This window comes from Mus caroli, unplaced genomic scaffold (genome assembly GCF_978045245.1).
Source record: "Mus caroli unplaced genomic scaffold, Mus_caroli_1 scaffold_6, whole genome shotgun sequence".
NCBI classification, from domain to species: Eukaryota; Metazoa; Chordata; class Mammalia; order Rodentia; family Muridae; genus Mus; species Mus caroli.
This window is the reverse complement of record NW_028227261.1, coordinates 41672474-41689418: the sequence shown is the minus strand read 5'-3', so window position 1 is coordinate 41689418 and position 16945 is coordinate 41672474. Positions and strand designations below refer to the sequence as shown.

Genomic DNA, 16945 nt, shown 5'->3' with positions numbered 1-16945 from the left:
CTTCCGAAGGTCCAGAGTTCAAATCCCAGCAACCACATGGTGGCTCACAACCATCCGCAATGAGATCTGGCTCCCTCTTCTGGAGTGTCTGAAGACAGCTACAGTGTACTTACATATAATAAATAAATCTTTAAAAAAAAAAAAAAAGATTTATTTATATGAGCATACTGTAGCTGTCTTCAGACGCATCAGATCCCATTACAGATGGTTGTGAGCCACCAAGTGGTTGCTGGGAATTGAACTCAGGACCTCGGAAGAGCAGTCAGTGTCTTAACCACTGAGCCATCTCTCCAGCCCCTTCTGTTTCAGTAGGACCTGAGTGTAGGCTAGGCTGACTGGTGGGAGAGCCTGAGGGTCTGCCTGTTTCCTGTTTCCACCTGAGTGGTGCTCCCATTGCAGTTGTAATCATACCCACTTTTAACTCAGGTCCTCATGTTTGCAGGGCAAGGATTTCACCAGTTGAGCTATTTCCCCAGGCCCAGGTAACTTTCAGACATGCCCATTTTGAGTACATAAAGAACTTTGTTGGGCAGTGGTGGCGCACACCTTTAATCCCAGCACTTGGGAGGTAGAGGCAGGCGGATTTCTGAGTTCGAGGCCAGCCTGGTCTACAAAGTGAGCTCCAGGACAGCCAGGGCTATACAGAGGAACCCTGTCTCCAAAAAACAAAAAACAAAAAACCTTTATTGCACTGGGTCATTTTTTAAGAGTACACATGGATTTCCTAATTGTCTTGTTCTGTTCTGTCAACAATTTGAACTGTGTTCTATTGCAGACAGTATACCAGCGACTACTATACTTGTAGTTTATTTTCAGTGCTCCTTGTTATTGTTGTTGATGTTGATGCTTCTGAGACAAGTTTTCTTTGTTAACCCAGGCTGTCCTGGAACTTTCTGTAGACCAACCTGGCCTTGAACTCAGGTACTTGCCTGCCTCCGCCTCCTGAATGCTGGGATTAAAGGTGTATGCCATCATTGCCTGGCTCAGTGCATTTATTTTTATGTTGCTTATTATTTATTTGCATCTTTCAGTTGTGGGCCTTTAGGCTTAAACAGCTGAGCCATCTTCCCAGCTCACGTATTTACATCTTTTATTTACATTTAGTTGCATGTTGCTAATATCACTGTGCCATAGATCCTCCCTAGAAGTAAACTTAACATATCTTAGTGTGTGTGTGAGTGTGTGTGTGTGTGTGAGTGTGTTTATGAGGACCATGGTGTGCTTGTAAAAGTCATGAGTTTACAGGAATTGCTTCTCTCCTTCCAATAATTGGATCCTGGGGATCAAAATCAAATGCCTTAAACCTCTGAGCCACCTCACTGGCCCTGTAGAAGTAAATTGTGAAGTCAAAGGAATGTTTATTTAAAATAAGTACATAGAGACACTCAAACTTGGCCTGTAACCCAAGTGGTGGAGCACTTGCCATGTATGCAAAAGGATGCCCAAAATTGTTCCTATTCTAGTATTCACAGTCTTTTGTTTGTTTGTTTAATCCTTAATGGAGTAGGCAGATGAATTGAACAGATTCCTTAGATTCTAATTCATTTTCCAGTTAATATAGATCTTATTGCCTTGGAAAAGCAACTTTACTGATAGTCCACCAAAATTAACTAGTTAATCATAATAATACTATTTGTGGGAAAGTAGAAATATTTTTTTTTAAATCAACAAAACAAATAAAGGGGGATGTTTCTCACTCCAGTACATATTGAGGAAACGTTAAAAACCCTGTACATAAGCTGCTGTGGTGGTACACCAGGAGATGGAGGGAGTGGGAAATCGATCTGGGAGGCCAACCTGATCAACAAAACAAGGTTTAGATCACCTGGGACTGCAGCCAGACCCTATCTTAAAACAACAAAACGAGGGCTGGTGAGATGGCTCAGTGGGTAAGAGCACCCGACTGCTCTTCCGAAGGTCAGGAGTTCAAATCCCAGCAACCACATGGTGGCTCACAACCATCCGTAACAAGATCTGACTCCCTCTTCTGGAGTGTCTGAAGACAGCTACAGTGTACTTACATATAATAAATAAATAAATCTTTAAAAAAAAAAAAACAACAAAATGAAATCAAAGCAGAAAATCCCTTGTAATATAAATGTCCACCATAGTATTCACAATAGGCCAAACTCTACGCAGCTTGGCTGTCCATCAGCTTGATGGTGGGTAAGCTCAATGAGCATATTCATACTGTGGTATTCAGAAGTCAGAAGCATTGATAAATGCCACAACTAGTCTTGAAAGCTTTATGTAAAGAGAAAGATGCCAGACGCTTAGCTTAGTTCTGTGTGTATGAAATGTCCAAAATCAGAGAGCTGGAAGGTGTGTTAGTGGGTCCAAGGGTCAGGAGAGGGGAGTAGTAAGGATTAATATTACTGTTTCACAGTTTGTGACTATGCTATGAACTTCAGAATTGGTTAATTCTACGCTATGTAAATTACATCTCCACTTGAAAAGGAGGAGGGAGTTGTAAAACTTAACACATGAAATCTGTGATACATGGCTAGACAAATGGCTCAGTGGTTAAGAGCACTGGTCCTCTTCCAGAGGATCTGGGTTCAATTTCCAATATCCACATGGTAGCTCACAACTGCTTGTCACTCAAGCCCCAAGGTATCTAATGCCCTCTTCTGGCTTTCACGGACACCAGGCATGTAAGGGATGCCGACAAAACACCCATCCACCTAAAATACATTATTTGTGGTATAAGTGTCTTACAGACAAGAACGAGCCAGTCAGTGTTAGCTATTGTTTGTTACTATTCTGTTTCAGTGTGGCCAAACACGAGCAATTCTGACTAAAGTTTATAGAAGGAATCTTGTATAAAATCCTCAATTTTGAGTGCATGAAACTCAAGGTATGCCTCCTTCTCCATTCTTAATTTATAAATGAAGTAGGAATAAACTATGTTAATTTGAGGTATTTGAATAAAAATTCAACTTACGAATACTAATCTAACCACCTGTAAGTTTCACTTTAAATTTATACTTAGTGAAGTGGGCCTTAGTAGCTAATGTAGATAATGGCTTTCTGCACTAAATAAGTCTCACAGTATGATTTAATTGTATTGTAAGAAAATATAGTTAAAAGTCAGCTCTGTAATGACTAGAGTATCTATAATTTGTTACTAAACTCTGCTGCCAGTTTTATTGATTGCTGTATTGCCTGATCAATGCATGTTTTTAATTGATACAGATTCAGCGCTTATTAGAAGCACAATCCCTGGATCCTGGCTCCCATAAGACAGTAGCCACTGTGGAAGACACTGTGGAAGCAGCAAGACAAATGGAGCTGGTTTCCATGGAAGCACAGTCTTCACCTGGCTTGCACATGAGAAAAAGTGTAAGCATTGCTGTGAGCACAGGTAACTTATTTTTTTATTTGTAAGAAATTAGTTTTTAGTGCTTCTCACGTTTGCCTTTTGAAAGAAAGGAAAGGAGAGAGATAAGGAGAGGGCTTAGTGTGGTGCCTGCCACGTAAGCATAGGATCTGAATTCAGGTACGTAGTACTCAGGTAAAAAGCCAGGGGCAGGAGTTAATGTGCATCTATAATGCTAACACTGGGAAGGCTCTCTGCCCAGCCTGTGAGCTGTAGTTTCAGTTCTTAAGAAATAGTGGTGGAAAGACTCCCAACATTGAGCTCTGGTATCCATATCCTTTTGCTTGAATGGTCACACTTATACACATCATACAAAACACACACCAAAGAAATGGGCGGGGGGGGGGGGGATGCAGTGTTTTTCTGTCTTATAAAACTCTGCATTTACTGTACTCTAGTTTCTCATTTGTTTGGGTTTGTTTGTTTTGAGAGGAGAATTTCAAGACTGGGTTTCTCTGTGTAGCCTTGCTGTCCTGGAACTCACTCTAGACCCGGCTGACCTCAAATTTAGACTCACCTGCCTCTACTTCCCAAGTGCTGCAATTAAAGATGTGTGCCACCACCGCCCTGCTATTGTAGTTTATCATCTGTGTCTATCACTAGACCACTTCTTAGGACTTAGAAATGGCTTACCCACTTTTGTATCTTATACAGTTTAAAGTGACAAATGAAATCATTCACATGTTTTGAGGTTTGTCTTGTTTTGTTTTGTTTTCATTTGTTTGGGTTTTTGAGACGGGGTCTCTCTGTGTAGTCCTGTCTGTCCTGGAACTTGCTCTATAAACCCGGCTGTCATGGAGCTCACAGAGACCCTCTTACCTCTGCTTCCCAAGTACTGGAATTAAAGACCTATGATACCATGGCCCATTCCAAAATGAATTATTAACAGTCATTTTAACTAAGAGACTTTTAGGAGCATATTTATTTTACATGTACTTAACTTTCCCTAAAGGTCTAAAGTAGGACCTATTGCAACTTTTCAATTTTTTTTCTAAAAAATCTGAATGCAAATTTAAACCTTGATGTTATTGTGATTTATTTTCATAAAGGCACTCAAAGTAAAAGTTTTCATGGTGCTTCATGCCTATAGTTCAAGTGCTCTGGAGGGTCTTGAGATTGCGGCCAGATTGAGTTCTAGTTCTTGACTCAAAAACAAAATTATAGGAAAAAAGAAACCATTTTTACTTTTTTTTTTTTTTTTTTTGCTTCTTCAGACCACTTGCCTTTGCAGTGTTTCCCAGGTTGGAAAATGGACATAGGCCATGGTGCAAGACATTGTCTGAGATAGAGTACAGATGACTGTCTTACTTTTTGTAAATCTGTTTTTCATTTTAGATTGATTTTATGTGTATGAGTATAAATATGTATGTTCACCAGCTATATGTCTGATGCTAGCAGAAGTTAGATGAGGTTGTTTGATCATCCTGTAGAAGGTTGGTTGTGAATCATCATATGGTTATTGAAAACCAAACTCAGGTCTTCTGTAAGGACAAGTGCTCTTAACCAGTGAGCCTTCTGTCCAGCCCCAGATATTTATTCTTATGTGTAATGGAAAAGGTATGACTAGCATATCAAACTTGAGACTTCACAGAAGTGGTGAAGCTAGGTAAAAATGAAGTAAGTTTATGTAACAGAAAGTAGAAACATGGTATGTAGATAGGCTCTAAAAGCAAGAGAAGCACTGGGTTGTTTTTTTTTAAGTGTGTGTTATATATGTGTGTACACATATGTGTGCAGGCATGCTCAGCCTTGTAGGTATGAATAGATGCCAGAACTTGATATTACTCTGTCTTCTCATTTGCTGCTCTGCTCTGTCTATCTGTTTTGATTTTTCATGACAGGATTTCTCTGTGTAGTCTTGCCTGTCCTGGAAACTCCCTTCATTGACCAGGTTGGCCTTGGACTCAGAGATCTCAGCCTCAGCCTCCTGAGTGCTGGGGTTAAAGGCATACACTACCACCACCACCACCTGGTTGCCTTCTTTCATTAAGCCTGGAACTTGCTTTTTCAGCTAGGCTGCTGGTCAGCTGGTGGCTTTTACTTGGGTGCTTAGGGTCCTCATGCAAGCAGATCATATGCTAAGATGTCTCCTTATCCCCAAAGCACTTGATTTTTAAACACCTGCCTCATAGTATGTGTGCCTTGTGCACCTCTAACACGGTTATTTAGAACAAAACCAGAGAACCTATGAATTTACAGGTTTTTTTTTCTCATGTATTTTTTTTCCTGAGGTATTTTCATTTTGAAACAGTCTTATTAATGTAGCATGGCTTGGCCTTAAACTTGCTACATATCCCAGACTACCCTCCCATTCAAGATCCTCCTACCTCAGCTTGTTGAGTGCTGGAATTCCAGGCATGCCACTGTACCTTCATTTGAGAAGCAGAGCCTCCTTTTGAGCAGGCAGGACACAGATGTCCCCTTTTCCTTTGCCACTGGTTTCTTGTCTTCCTGCATTTCACTTCTCTTTGTGACCTTTTAGAGGTAATTTGAAACAGTGTAATTTTGTTGAGATAATATAGATGTTCTTTACAAGCATCTACATTCATTCTTTCTCTAGTTGAATATTTGTTCTAGTAGCTGAACTAATTTAGCTATTAACTATTTAGGTGCTAGCTTGTTTTGGAATGCAGCAGGTGATGATCAAGAGCCTGACTCACAGCCGAAGCAAGATGATACCAAGATTTCCAGTGAAGACATGAATTTTTCTGTAGATATTAATAATGAAGTGACAAGCCTTCCTGGTAGTGCATCTTCCTTAAAAGCAGTTGACATTCCTAGTTTTGAAGAAAGCAACCTTGCTGTGGAAGAATTTAATCAGCCACTTCCTGAATCCAAGTAAGAACCTTCCATTCACTGTCACATGCTATTTGTTTGTTTTAAATTTTATTTTATTTTTAATTTTATTTTATTTATTTTTTTTTTTTGAGACAGGGTTTCTCTGTGTAGCCCTGGCTGTCCTGGAACTCACTTTGCAGACCAGGCTGGCCTTGAACTCAGAAATCCGCCTGCCTCTGCCTCCCGAGTGCTGGGATTAAAGGTGTGCGCCACCTCGCCCGGCTTTTTTTTTTTTTGGTTTTTCGAGACAGGGTTTCTCTGTATAGCCCTGGCTGTCCTGGAACTCACTTTGCAGACCAGGCTGGCCTCGAACTCAGAAATCCGCCTGCCTCTGCCTCCCGAGTGCTGGGATTAAAGGCGTGCGCCACCACGCCCGGCTTTTTTTTTTTTGGTTTTTCGAGACAGGGTTTCTCTGTATAGCCCTGGCTGTCCTGTAACTCACTTTGTAGACCAGGCTGGCCTCGAACTCAGAAATCCGCCTGCCTCTGCCTCCTGAGTGCTGGGAGTAAAGGCGTGCGCCACCACGCCCGGCAATTCATTTATTTTTACACTCAGTATTTCATTCCTCGCCCCCCCCATCCGCCCTCTAACTGCCCTACATTCCACACCTCCTCCCTACCCCACCCCATCTCCACGTGGATGTCCCCAACCCCCACCTCACCTGACTTCTAAACTCCCTGGGGCCTCCAGTCTCTTGAAGGTTAGGCGCATCATCTCTGAATGAACACAAACCAGGCAGTCCTCTACTGTATGTGTATTGGGGGCCTCATATCAGCTGGTGTATGCTGTCTGTTTGGTGGTCCAGTGTTTGAAAGATCTCGGGGGATACAGATTAATTAAAACTGCTGGTCCTCCTACCAGGTCGCCCTTTTCCTCAGCTTCTTTCAGCCTTCCCTAATTCAACAACAGGTCAGCTGCTTCTGCCCATTGGTTGGGTGCAAATAACTGCATCTGACTCTTTCAGCTGCTTGTTGGGTCTTTTGGAGGGCAGTCATTTTCTGTTTTTGCAGTGCTATGGATTGAATATATTTTATATTCAGGAATTGGTTTTGTTTGGGGGTGGGTGGTGTTTGTTTATTTGAGACCAGGTCTTTCTATGTATCCCTAGCTACCTGGCTGTCCTAGAACTCACTGTGTATTGAGTGGCCCTGAACTCACAAGAGATTTGCCTTCCTCTACCTCCTAAGTGCTAGCATTAAAGGCATGTGCCCCTTTGCTCTGCTTAGAATGTAATTTTTAAATTTATATACATAGTAGAGAATAATTAAATCTGGCAGTCAAAATTATGACCTCATATACTTTTTGTGGTAAAAACAATTCAAATCTGCTCTGCAATTCTGAACTATACCATGGGCTATTATTTCTTACTATCACAAATATGTTCATTTTCTTCCTCTTTGAGACATTGATAAGCTTAGTGCATTTTCATTGATGCCTTTACATCGTGTCAGCATAACAGAAAATCTCAAAGAAAACTTTCTTCAGTTAGGCTTATATGTCAGTTATTGGGTTTGCTAATCTGAATGAGTCACAACATCTTAAAAAAGCTTCAGCATTCTGTGTACTCAGACCTCACCTTAGAGATTCTAATAATACAGGCTTCCAAATGACAGTACAATTATATTTGAAAAAGACAACAACATATAAAATATCATTTTATATGTTTGTTTCAAAACAGTAGATGAACTGACAAAACATAGAAACAAAGCCAGGCACTGGTGGCTCACGCCTTTAATCCCAGCACTCGGGAGGCAGGGGCAGGTGGATCTCTAAGTTCAAGGCTAGCGTGGTCTACAGAGTGAGTTCCAGGACAGCCAGGGAGGGCTACACAGAGAAACCTTATTGTAAAAAACAGGCTGTGTGGGGTCAGGCAAAACAAAATTGGCAAAATGGTAATTTCTGAAACAGATTGTATATGGTATTGTTAAACAGTCTTTAGTTGAGTTTGAAGTTTTTGCATTATGAAATTTTCTATTTAAGTAGTGATTCCCAAGTAATTTATTTAGCTCCTTGGTAAATCTGGCAAGAGCTCTCTGAATTTAGCATGCTCTGCACCACACCCGGCACAGAGTGATAGAGCAGTGAGTAAAACAGAGCTCCGGATTGTGTGTGTAACCACATAAGCAGTAAAAGGAGATGGTCTCATGTAGTGACCACTGCTTCCAAGAAAAAGGAACCAGAGCGGTCAGGTGATGTAAACGGGGTGATGCTGGGGCGTGACATGGGGTGTATTTCAGCAGAGTAGTGAGCAAGGCTCTGGGCCCTAACGTTTGAACAGTGGTCTGAATGATAAAGAGCCAGTCTTGGCATTATCGCTGAGAAGAATGCTCTGGTTGATGGAAATGGTGAGTATATAAAGACCCTCGCTAGGGTATATGATCTTGAGATGTCTAGAAGCAAGCAGATATTCCAGCAGAGCTGGACATAGTGACTAACCCAGGTCTTCCAGGTCCTCTTGGAGATCAATCGCTTAACCACTGAGCCATATTTTCAGCCCCTTCCTTGACTCAATTCTGTAAACTACAGAATACTTTCTAAAATGTTAAGATTTTCAAATCTTTGAAAATCTCCAGTCCTTTGGTAGTTAAAAACTTCAGAAAAGGACCTAATTTAGCTAATAGAATGAAAAGCTGATTGCTTTTTCAAGACATTTATAATCAGCTTTATTGATTGTAACATAAACAAGATGTAGATCTAATCCCCTTTTTTCAACATATAATATATTGATTTAGGATCAATACTACCTCTAGGCCAGATGTGGTGGCACTTAGAATATGGAGGCAGGACAATCATGAATATGAGACCAGTGAAAACTGTATAGAATGACCCTGTCCTAAAAAAGAAACAAACCACTCATTTCCAGAGCTGTCCATGGTGGCTTTGGTGCTGTTGCACAAGTGTCTGGTCTGACTCATGCTGTGGCTATCATTGCTCAGTATTCATGGTGTCATTAGCTCCCTGGGCTCCCAGATCAGCCAGTCCTTGGGCTGCTGGAACAGTCTCTAAAGATGAGTTTATTGGCTGTACAGCTTATTGGCTATCGATTGCTTTTTCCCAATGGAAAGTGATGGTATAAGGAAGGCATCTATAGAGACATTGTTTAAAACAATTGTTTAAGAAGCCATGCCAAATTTGGAGGTACTGGCACATTGAAGTCATTGTTTAAATGTTTTGAGGTTAAAATCTTTCATATCTTTTCCAGCTTTTTTTTTTTTAACTTACTACTTTAGACACCTAGATAAACTTTTGAGCACAGTGTTGGAGCTCAGAGGTTATGAGCACAGTCATTGGCTCAAGCTTCTGATTTGAGTCATGGCTATGAACTTTTCTCTGATCTCTGGTTGACTGTTTTTTCACCTATCAGGTAGAAATAATAAAGGCACCTATTTTTGAGGTCGTTGTGAGAAGTAAATGTTCATATGTAATCAGTCAGAACCGTGTCTGCCACTGTGTAGCCAGCGTTTGTTTGGTGGTAAATACTCCTATGTGGCTTTTGGTTTCAGTTCTAGCAGCTGTGGGCTGTTGGTGATTCTGTCCCATATGGCAGGACCCAGAACCTGAGCTCGGGAGTGGACTTTCTTCACCCTCTCCCCCGGCTGATTAGACAGTGCTGTCCACATTCTGGGCTGCTCTTCTCTCAGTTGCTGTTCCTCTGTAAAATGCCCTCACAGACACACCTGCAGTGTGCTTTAGGAATCTCCCAGGAGTCCTGATATCAGGCCAGGTGGCAGGCAAGACTAGTCACCATCACAGTGTTTAATCATGATGGTCATTTAGTTAAAAATGGAATAAGCCACATTTGGTAACTGGCATGGACTCTCGGAATAAAAACAGTGTGTGGCCCAGAATGCTAGACAAAATACAGTATAGGCCAGGCCATGCTTGAACTTGTGGTAGGTGTGAACTACCCTGCCGGGCTTTTGAATGACAAGGGTTTTGGGGTTTTTTTTTTTTTGTTGTTCTTGTTTTTGGAACTATGTAGCCCTGGCTGTCCTAGAGCTGGCTGTATAGGCTGGCCTTGAACTCACAGGCAACCACTTACCTCTACCTCCCAAGTGCTGGGATTAAAGGCGTGTGCCACCACTATCTGGCTGAATGACACTATTTTTTGGAGAAGCAAACAAACCTTAAAGGCAGCATTAGAGAGTTTCTGCAGTAAGGTGAAGACGCTCCTTAGTGTGACTGAAGATGAGGAGCAACCTGTTGTTTTTGGAGCACAGAGGAGGAGCAGGGGTAGAAGAAAATTCAGTTACAGACTTGCCACTGTGGACATCTGATGCTGTGTTATCAAGGCCTTCTTAAACTTTCTGCAAGTGACTCCTTTAACCTGAGAGATTTTAACATGGCCCTGTAAATATGAATATAAAGAAGGTATGCAAAACATTTAGTGATACAGAGATAAAAGATACTTACAGTAATGGGATGGGTCTGATTGTTGAGTTTTACATAAAGAATTAAATCTTGGCTAAATAGTTGAAACTATAAGAGATGGCACTTTCAACTTTTTTTTTTCTTTTGAGATAGGGTTTCTTTGTGTAGCCCTGGCTATCCTACAACTCAGTTTGTAGACTAGACTGGCCTTGAACTCAGAGATCCACTGGGATTAAAGGCATGCATCCATTATGTTTCTATAAGAATAGAAAGTGTTATCTATACATATACATATATTTTACATACATACATACACTGTAGTTCGTAACATGCAGTAGTCTTTAATCTGAGCCACAGTGTTTGAAAAGCTTTCATTGAAATATCAAGGTGTTGATGAGCGTGTGCAATGCAAAGTATGCGTGCTATATGTTCAGAACAAAGGTTGCAGTGAAGTCATGTGTTGCAGTATGAATAAACACTGCCAGAGACAACTCTTGACTTCATCTTGGGAAGGTTGTTAGCAGCCTGGAATTCTTGATTCTCCAGCTTCTTCCTCCCAAGTGACAAGACGACACTCATTGGAGCTGGAGATACGGTTGAGCAGTTAAGAATGTTTTCTAGAGGATCTGTCTGAGTTTGGTTCCCAGCACCGGTGTCAGGCAGCTCACAACTGCCTGTAAGTCAAGGCCCAGGAAGACTTAATGCCTCTGGCCTCCACAGGTACCCCCCCACACATGCACCTAATGTAAAAATAGAGTAAATCTTTGGAGGTTGGAGAGATGGCTGAGGGGTTAAGAGCACTAACTATTCTGATAGAGAACCCTGGTTCTTTTCCTGGCTCAGACATGTAACAAACACCTACAACTTCAATTCTGGGAGCCTGACTTTCTCTGGCCTCTCTGGGCCTTTGCAGGCATGTGGTACATATAAACTTACACAGGCACACAAACACATAATAACTCCAGTCATGTGCCACTGTACCTGGCCACTTTTCTCTATTTTCTCTGAGAGCCACAGGTTAGTGCTTTAACAAGAAATGCGCTTAAAGCCGGGCATGGTGGCGCATGCCTTTAATCCCAGCACTTGGAAGGCAGAGGCAGGCGGATTTCTGAGTTCGAGGCCAGCCTGCTCTACAGAGTGGGTTCCAGGACAGCCAGGGCTACACAGAGAAACCCTGTCTCAAAGAACCAAAAAAAAAAGAAAAGAGAAGAAATGTGCTTATTGTGCTGCTTCTCCCAGTCATTCTATCTTTTCTAATTTTGAAAGTAATAAAAACTCTAAATAAAGTTGAAAAAGAAACCAAAAACATAAAGAAATACCACCAACTAAATAATATGATAATTGTGGCTTATGAACCTTGAATTGACAAGGATCTTTTCTATTTTAAAACTTCAAATGAGCAAATTATATATTTAAAATGTTTAGATATCCTAAAAGGTTTTTCTGCGTCAGATGTAGACATCAGTAGTTTGTTTCTAGCCTTCAATGAAAGATAAGTTAAAATAAAACAGTACGGTGATCTGGAAGAGCTGACACGCAAAGCGCTGCTTGGGATTTACTACTTTCTTCCCAGATATCTGCACTTCAGATCTATGTTAAAAGTGTTGTGATGTCTGTTGACCCTGCGTGTTCTTTGCAGCAACTCTTCAGAGCAGAGCAAAGAGCCTGGTGTTCCTGTGTTCTTCCCAAATGCATTGCTGGCTGAAAGTGTGAGCATGTGCTTACAGACTGCGCCAACAGAGGGAGCCAGTAACAGCACTGAATTACCACAGGGAACAAAAGATGAGCCTTACCGGCCATCAGATAACCAGAAAATTTACCAGGACTTGTTGGTAAGTAGACCATTTTATTTTTGTGAAGTGCTTATTTAATATAAAAAATACTAGTTAAGCTTTCCATAGATTTAAACTGAATGAGATCTTGAAATAGAGTCATCTTTGACCACTAGCAATAATTACAATATGTAATTGTTTAGATTTTCGTAAATCTTGATAACATAAATGGTAAGCTTTCTAAGTCATCAGATATTTAGCAAGAGCAAACATTTGTTTGTTCTTGAAATTTTGGCTCTAAAAAAGGAGAAAAAACTGTGTAATTACAAGTATGCTAGATAATTTATGGAATTTGACAAGATAATATTTAGCCTTCCTTGTGACATTTTCCTAAAATCTTAAAGTTGTGTGCTTGAGAGGGGGCAGTTCACAGAGCTTGCTCTCTATTAGAAGACTCCCAGATCAGGTGGCTCACAACCACTTACATTCCACCTACGAAAGCACACACGGGCACATAAATAAATAATAAACAAATCTTTTTTTTTTAAATCTTCAAAGGGTTAGTGATTTTTAGATGCATTCTTTTTCTTTCCATAGGGTCAGGTGAACCACCTACTAAGTAACGCCTCCCAAGAAACCGAAGAACCACTTACCAAAGCAGTAGTTACCAACCATGAATGCGCCAAGACCCAAAATACTCACCATGCAAGGAAAAAAAGACACAATTCAGGACTGGTAGACAAAGATTGTGTACTCAGTGCAACTATTAAACAGCTAAGGAGCCTAGGAGTGAAAATCGACTCTCCCACTAAAGTGAAGAAAAATGAACAGAAAGTGGATCATGCCAGGTAACTAGGTTTTGTTTTGAAGATGAATAAATGTTAGGTATGTTGCAGCACTCCTGGAAAGTGTGTGCTTGCATCCCAGGCCTGCTCATTCACCGTTTATTGAAAGCCTGCTGTATGTAGAATGCAAATATAAGATAAAATACAAAAGTTCCCCTTCCCTCAAATTCTTCAGTGTGTCGTAGTCATGGTTACTGTGTGTGTTTCTTTCACATTCTCCTAGAAATGTGATTTGGGTGGATGCTGGGAACTAAACTGACTCTCTAGAAGAGCGGCAAATGCTCTTGGCACTGACGCATCTTCACAGGCCCTTTCCTGTGCCTTATAGCATTATATTCTGTTGTACCCATGCACTATATAGTATGTTGAGCCCCCATGCTCTCTGAACTTTTATGTACTGTTTAAGTGCTAAGTATATGTCATTCTGCAAGGACTTGTTTAAATTAGTTATAGTAGGTGCTTTATCACTGCTTGCCAAAATATTTATATTCATTTTAATCTTTACCAATAGTACAGGAAAATGAGGCTAACACTTTCGAATATTTTCTCTTTTAAAAAAATACACTTGTTTGCTCCTCCCTCTCTCCTCTCTCTTCTCTCCTCTCTCTTCTCTCCTCTCTCTCCTCTCTCTCTAATATCGGGAACAATTTAGAGTCAGTTTTTTTTTCCACCATGTGGTCATTGAGCTCAACAGCAAATGCCTTTACCAACTAAGCCATCCCAGAAGCCCTGACATTTTTTTTATTTCTATACTGAGAGACAGACTCAGACGTCTGTGACCACACAGTGATTTCTTCAATCCCAAGGGATCTCCTAGCCTCCGGGTAACAGGCATGTATAGGATGCACATATGTACACACAGGCAAGACATTTATATACATAAAATTAAGGTAATGCTTAAGGACAAAAAGCATGAGAACTATATATACCTGCTTGGGTTCATAATTTCCCATGCTTCCCATGCAGAATCGTGTTTGTTTGAGCAACTCATTGTATAGACCAGGTTCATAATTCTCTTGCCTCAGCTTCTTCTTACAGGCATGATTAAGACTCCCATTAGAGAGTGAATATTGGATAATGTAATATATTCCTTTTCTTTCTGTTTTTGCTTTCTGTTCTGTTGTACTTTGTATTTGGGAGAGGGTTGGGGTTTTTTTTGTTTGTTTCGGTTTGGTTTTTTTAGGTTTCTTTGTTGGTTTTTTTTTGGGGGGGGGGGCGGGTGTTGGTTTGGCTTTGTTGTGCTTTTTAACAGGTTTTGTGTAGCCTAGGTTGGCCTTAACTGATTATCCTTCCTCGGGGCTGGGATAGCAGGCCTGCAGCACCACACCTAGCTTGGCAATGGTGCTTCTTCACAATAGCCATCCTATGGCCATGCTGTCTGTAAAACATTGAAACTGGCAAGTCAGTCAGTAATCTGCATTCAGACCGTGAAGATGGGCTACCCCCTGGTTATAATGTATGCTCTGAATCTGTATCTGCACCATCTTAAGTCTGGGTAGTCAGTTTAAAAGCCTTCGTAAGATTAAAGTGGAAACTTTTATTAGTTTTGCAGAATGAAACTCTTTGCTATTTTGAATAAGGTAAAAAAGCTGCCTTACTTTGCCATGTCTTTCAGTGTTTTGGCCTGCATCAGCCCGGAAGCAATGATCTCTGGATTAAACTACATGTCATTTGGTAATGTTGGCATGAGCAGCCTAAGTCCCACTGGTGTGGATCTGAGCATGGAGGCCAATGCCATTGCTCTGAAGTACTTAAGTGAAAACCAGCTGTCACAACTGTCTCTTGCTCGGTCAAACCAGAATAACGGTGACTCCTCTGTCGGCCTTCTACATATTAATTCAGACAGAAGCACAGTGGGGCTTAGCTTAGTTTCACCAAGCAACATGTCATTTGCAACCAAAAAATACATGAAGAGGTACGGACTCTTACAAAGCAGTGACAATAGTGAGGATGAAGAGGAGCCTCCCAGCCATGCAGATAGTGAGAGCGACCATGTGTTGAACAGAAACCTAGCACGCAGACCTACGCAATGTGGTCATGAGAAAGAGCCTTCTCGGAATGCCTGTGAAATAGCTCAGTGCTCTGACTGTGGCTCTGGGGACACACGCACAGATGTGCCAGTACTGAGAAATATCACAAATCAAGCTGTGCAGCCTAGAGCAGCAGAGCACTTGAATGAAGACTCTGCTATTTCATTAAGGAATCTTAAGCCAAACCCGGCAGTGAACCTCCGAACTGGAAAGGCAGAGTTTACTCATCATCCCGAGAAGGAAAATGAAAGAGACATTGCAGTTTTTCCCGGAACCTTGCCGTCTCCTGAGACTTTAAAACAAATGAATAGCATGGATTCTGTGGGCACCTTCTTAGACGTAAAGCGTCTCAGACAGTTACCTAAGTTATTTTAACTCTTCATTTCTCTTTTGTGGTGTGAGGACTAGGTGTGTATTGACGGCACTTAAGAAATCCAGACCTTTGGGATTAAGACAGGGTTTCTCTGTGTAGCCCTGGCTGTCCGGGAACTCAATCCATAGACCAGGGTAGCCTCGAACTCACAGAGATCCACCTACCTCTGCCTTCCAGGTGCTAAGTAGGACTAAAGGCTTGCACCATTGCCTGGCGGCCATGACCTTTGGAATTTCTAATACCTTTTAGAGTCTTTTTCCCTGTTAGTAGCTAATTAACATTGGCTGGAGGTTGGGGGTGGTTGACCCAGTTGTAAGATGGCTTGTTAGTGGGAAGGCTGGGTTCATTCTGCATCACTGAACCTAAAACAGAAGCAAAACTCTAAGCTCAGGTACCGCAGCAAATCAAGTTCAATGTGTTCCCCTGTACCCCAGGGCCTTGCATTTGCTAATGGGCTCCATTACTGAGCCTGACCACTGAGCTATATCCTCAACTGTAGATTTTTTAAAAGAAGGTCTCAGGTCAATCTGTAGCCTAGGCTGGCTTCAGACTTAGAATTCTGCCTTCCTCGTCTGGCTCAGGTATGCACTTTACCCTTGTGTCTCCCCAAAATAGTTTTTTTTTTTACATAATCATAGTTTGTTTCCAAACTAAGAAATTACATAGACACAATACTGCATAAACAGCAGAACTTTTCATTGCCTTGGGTTCTTATTGGTGGGATGAGGCAGTGCCGGGGTGGAACCCAGGTACCTCACACAGTCTGTGAGGTGTTCTGTGTACTCATTGATTCACATTTTTGTGTATAGATACATGAAATTACACCACATAGCTTCCACTAACCTAAGACCTGTCCTCCCTCCATCCCTATCCTGATAGCCCTACCATCACCAGAATGTTTTTATCATTTTAAGAACATTTCATAAACAGAATTGTACTTTTAAAAACAATTTTTTATTTATCTCCCTTTTGAAATGTACTGTCTTACTCCAAATAATAGCCTGAGATCTATCCAAGTGTTGAGTGTGTTGGTAATTAATTCTTTTCTTATTCTTTACTTCCACTCCCCCGCCCCAAGTTGTTTCAAATTGTTGTTTCTAAAGAAAAAAGAAAAAAAAAACCTCATTGACTTGAAAGATTTAGGTTTCTGCTGAAGTTAAAATGTGGTTGCCCTGTATTAAAGCTTGTCTCCTAACTGAAAAAAACTTAATTCTTTTCGCTGAATGTTTTCCTTGTTTATTTTGTTGAGGTAGGGTTTCTTTGTGTAGTCCTAGCTGTCCTGGACTTAGCTCTGTAGACTAGGCCGACCTCAAACTCACAAAGATCGCCCTGCCTCA

General features: G+C 41.2%; 1 protein-coding gene across 1 annotated transcript in view; it reads left to right on the top strand.

The window, feature by feature from the left end:
• Stil (STIL centriolar assembly protein) overlaps positions 1-16682 on the top strand; it is a 43278-nt gene extending 26596 nt beyond the window's left edge. The window contains exons 13-17 of the mRNA XM_021159808.3: positions 3196-3364; positions 5989-6217; positions 12228-12420; positions 12958-13208; positions 14821-16682. Of these exons, the coding sequence (XP_021015467.1) occupies positions 3196-3364; positions 5989-6217; positions 12228-12420; positions 12958-13208; positions 14821-15610 (1632 nt within the window). The 3' untranslated portion in view covers positions 15611-16682. The remainder of the gene's footprint in view (positions 1-3195; positions 3365-5988; positions 6218-12227; positions 12421-12957; positions 13209-14820) is intronic.
• The last annotated feature ends 263 nt before the right edge of the window (positions 16683-16945 follow it).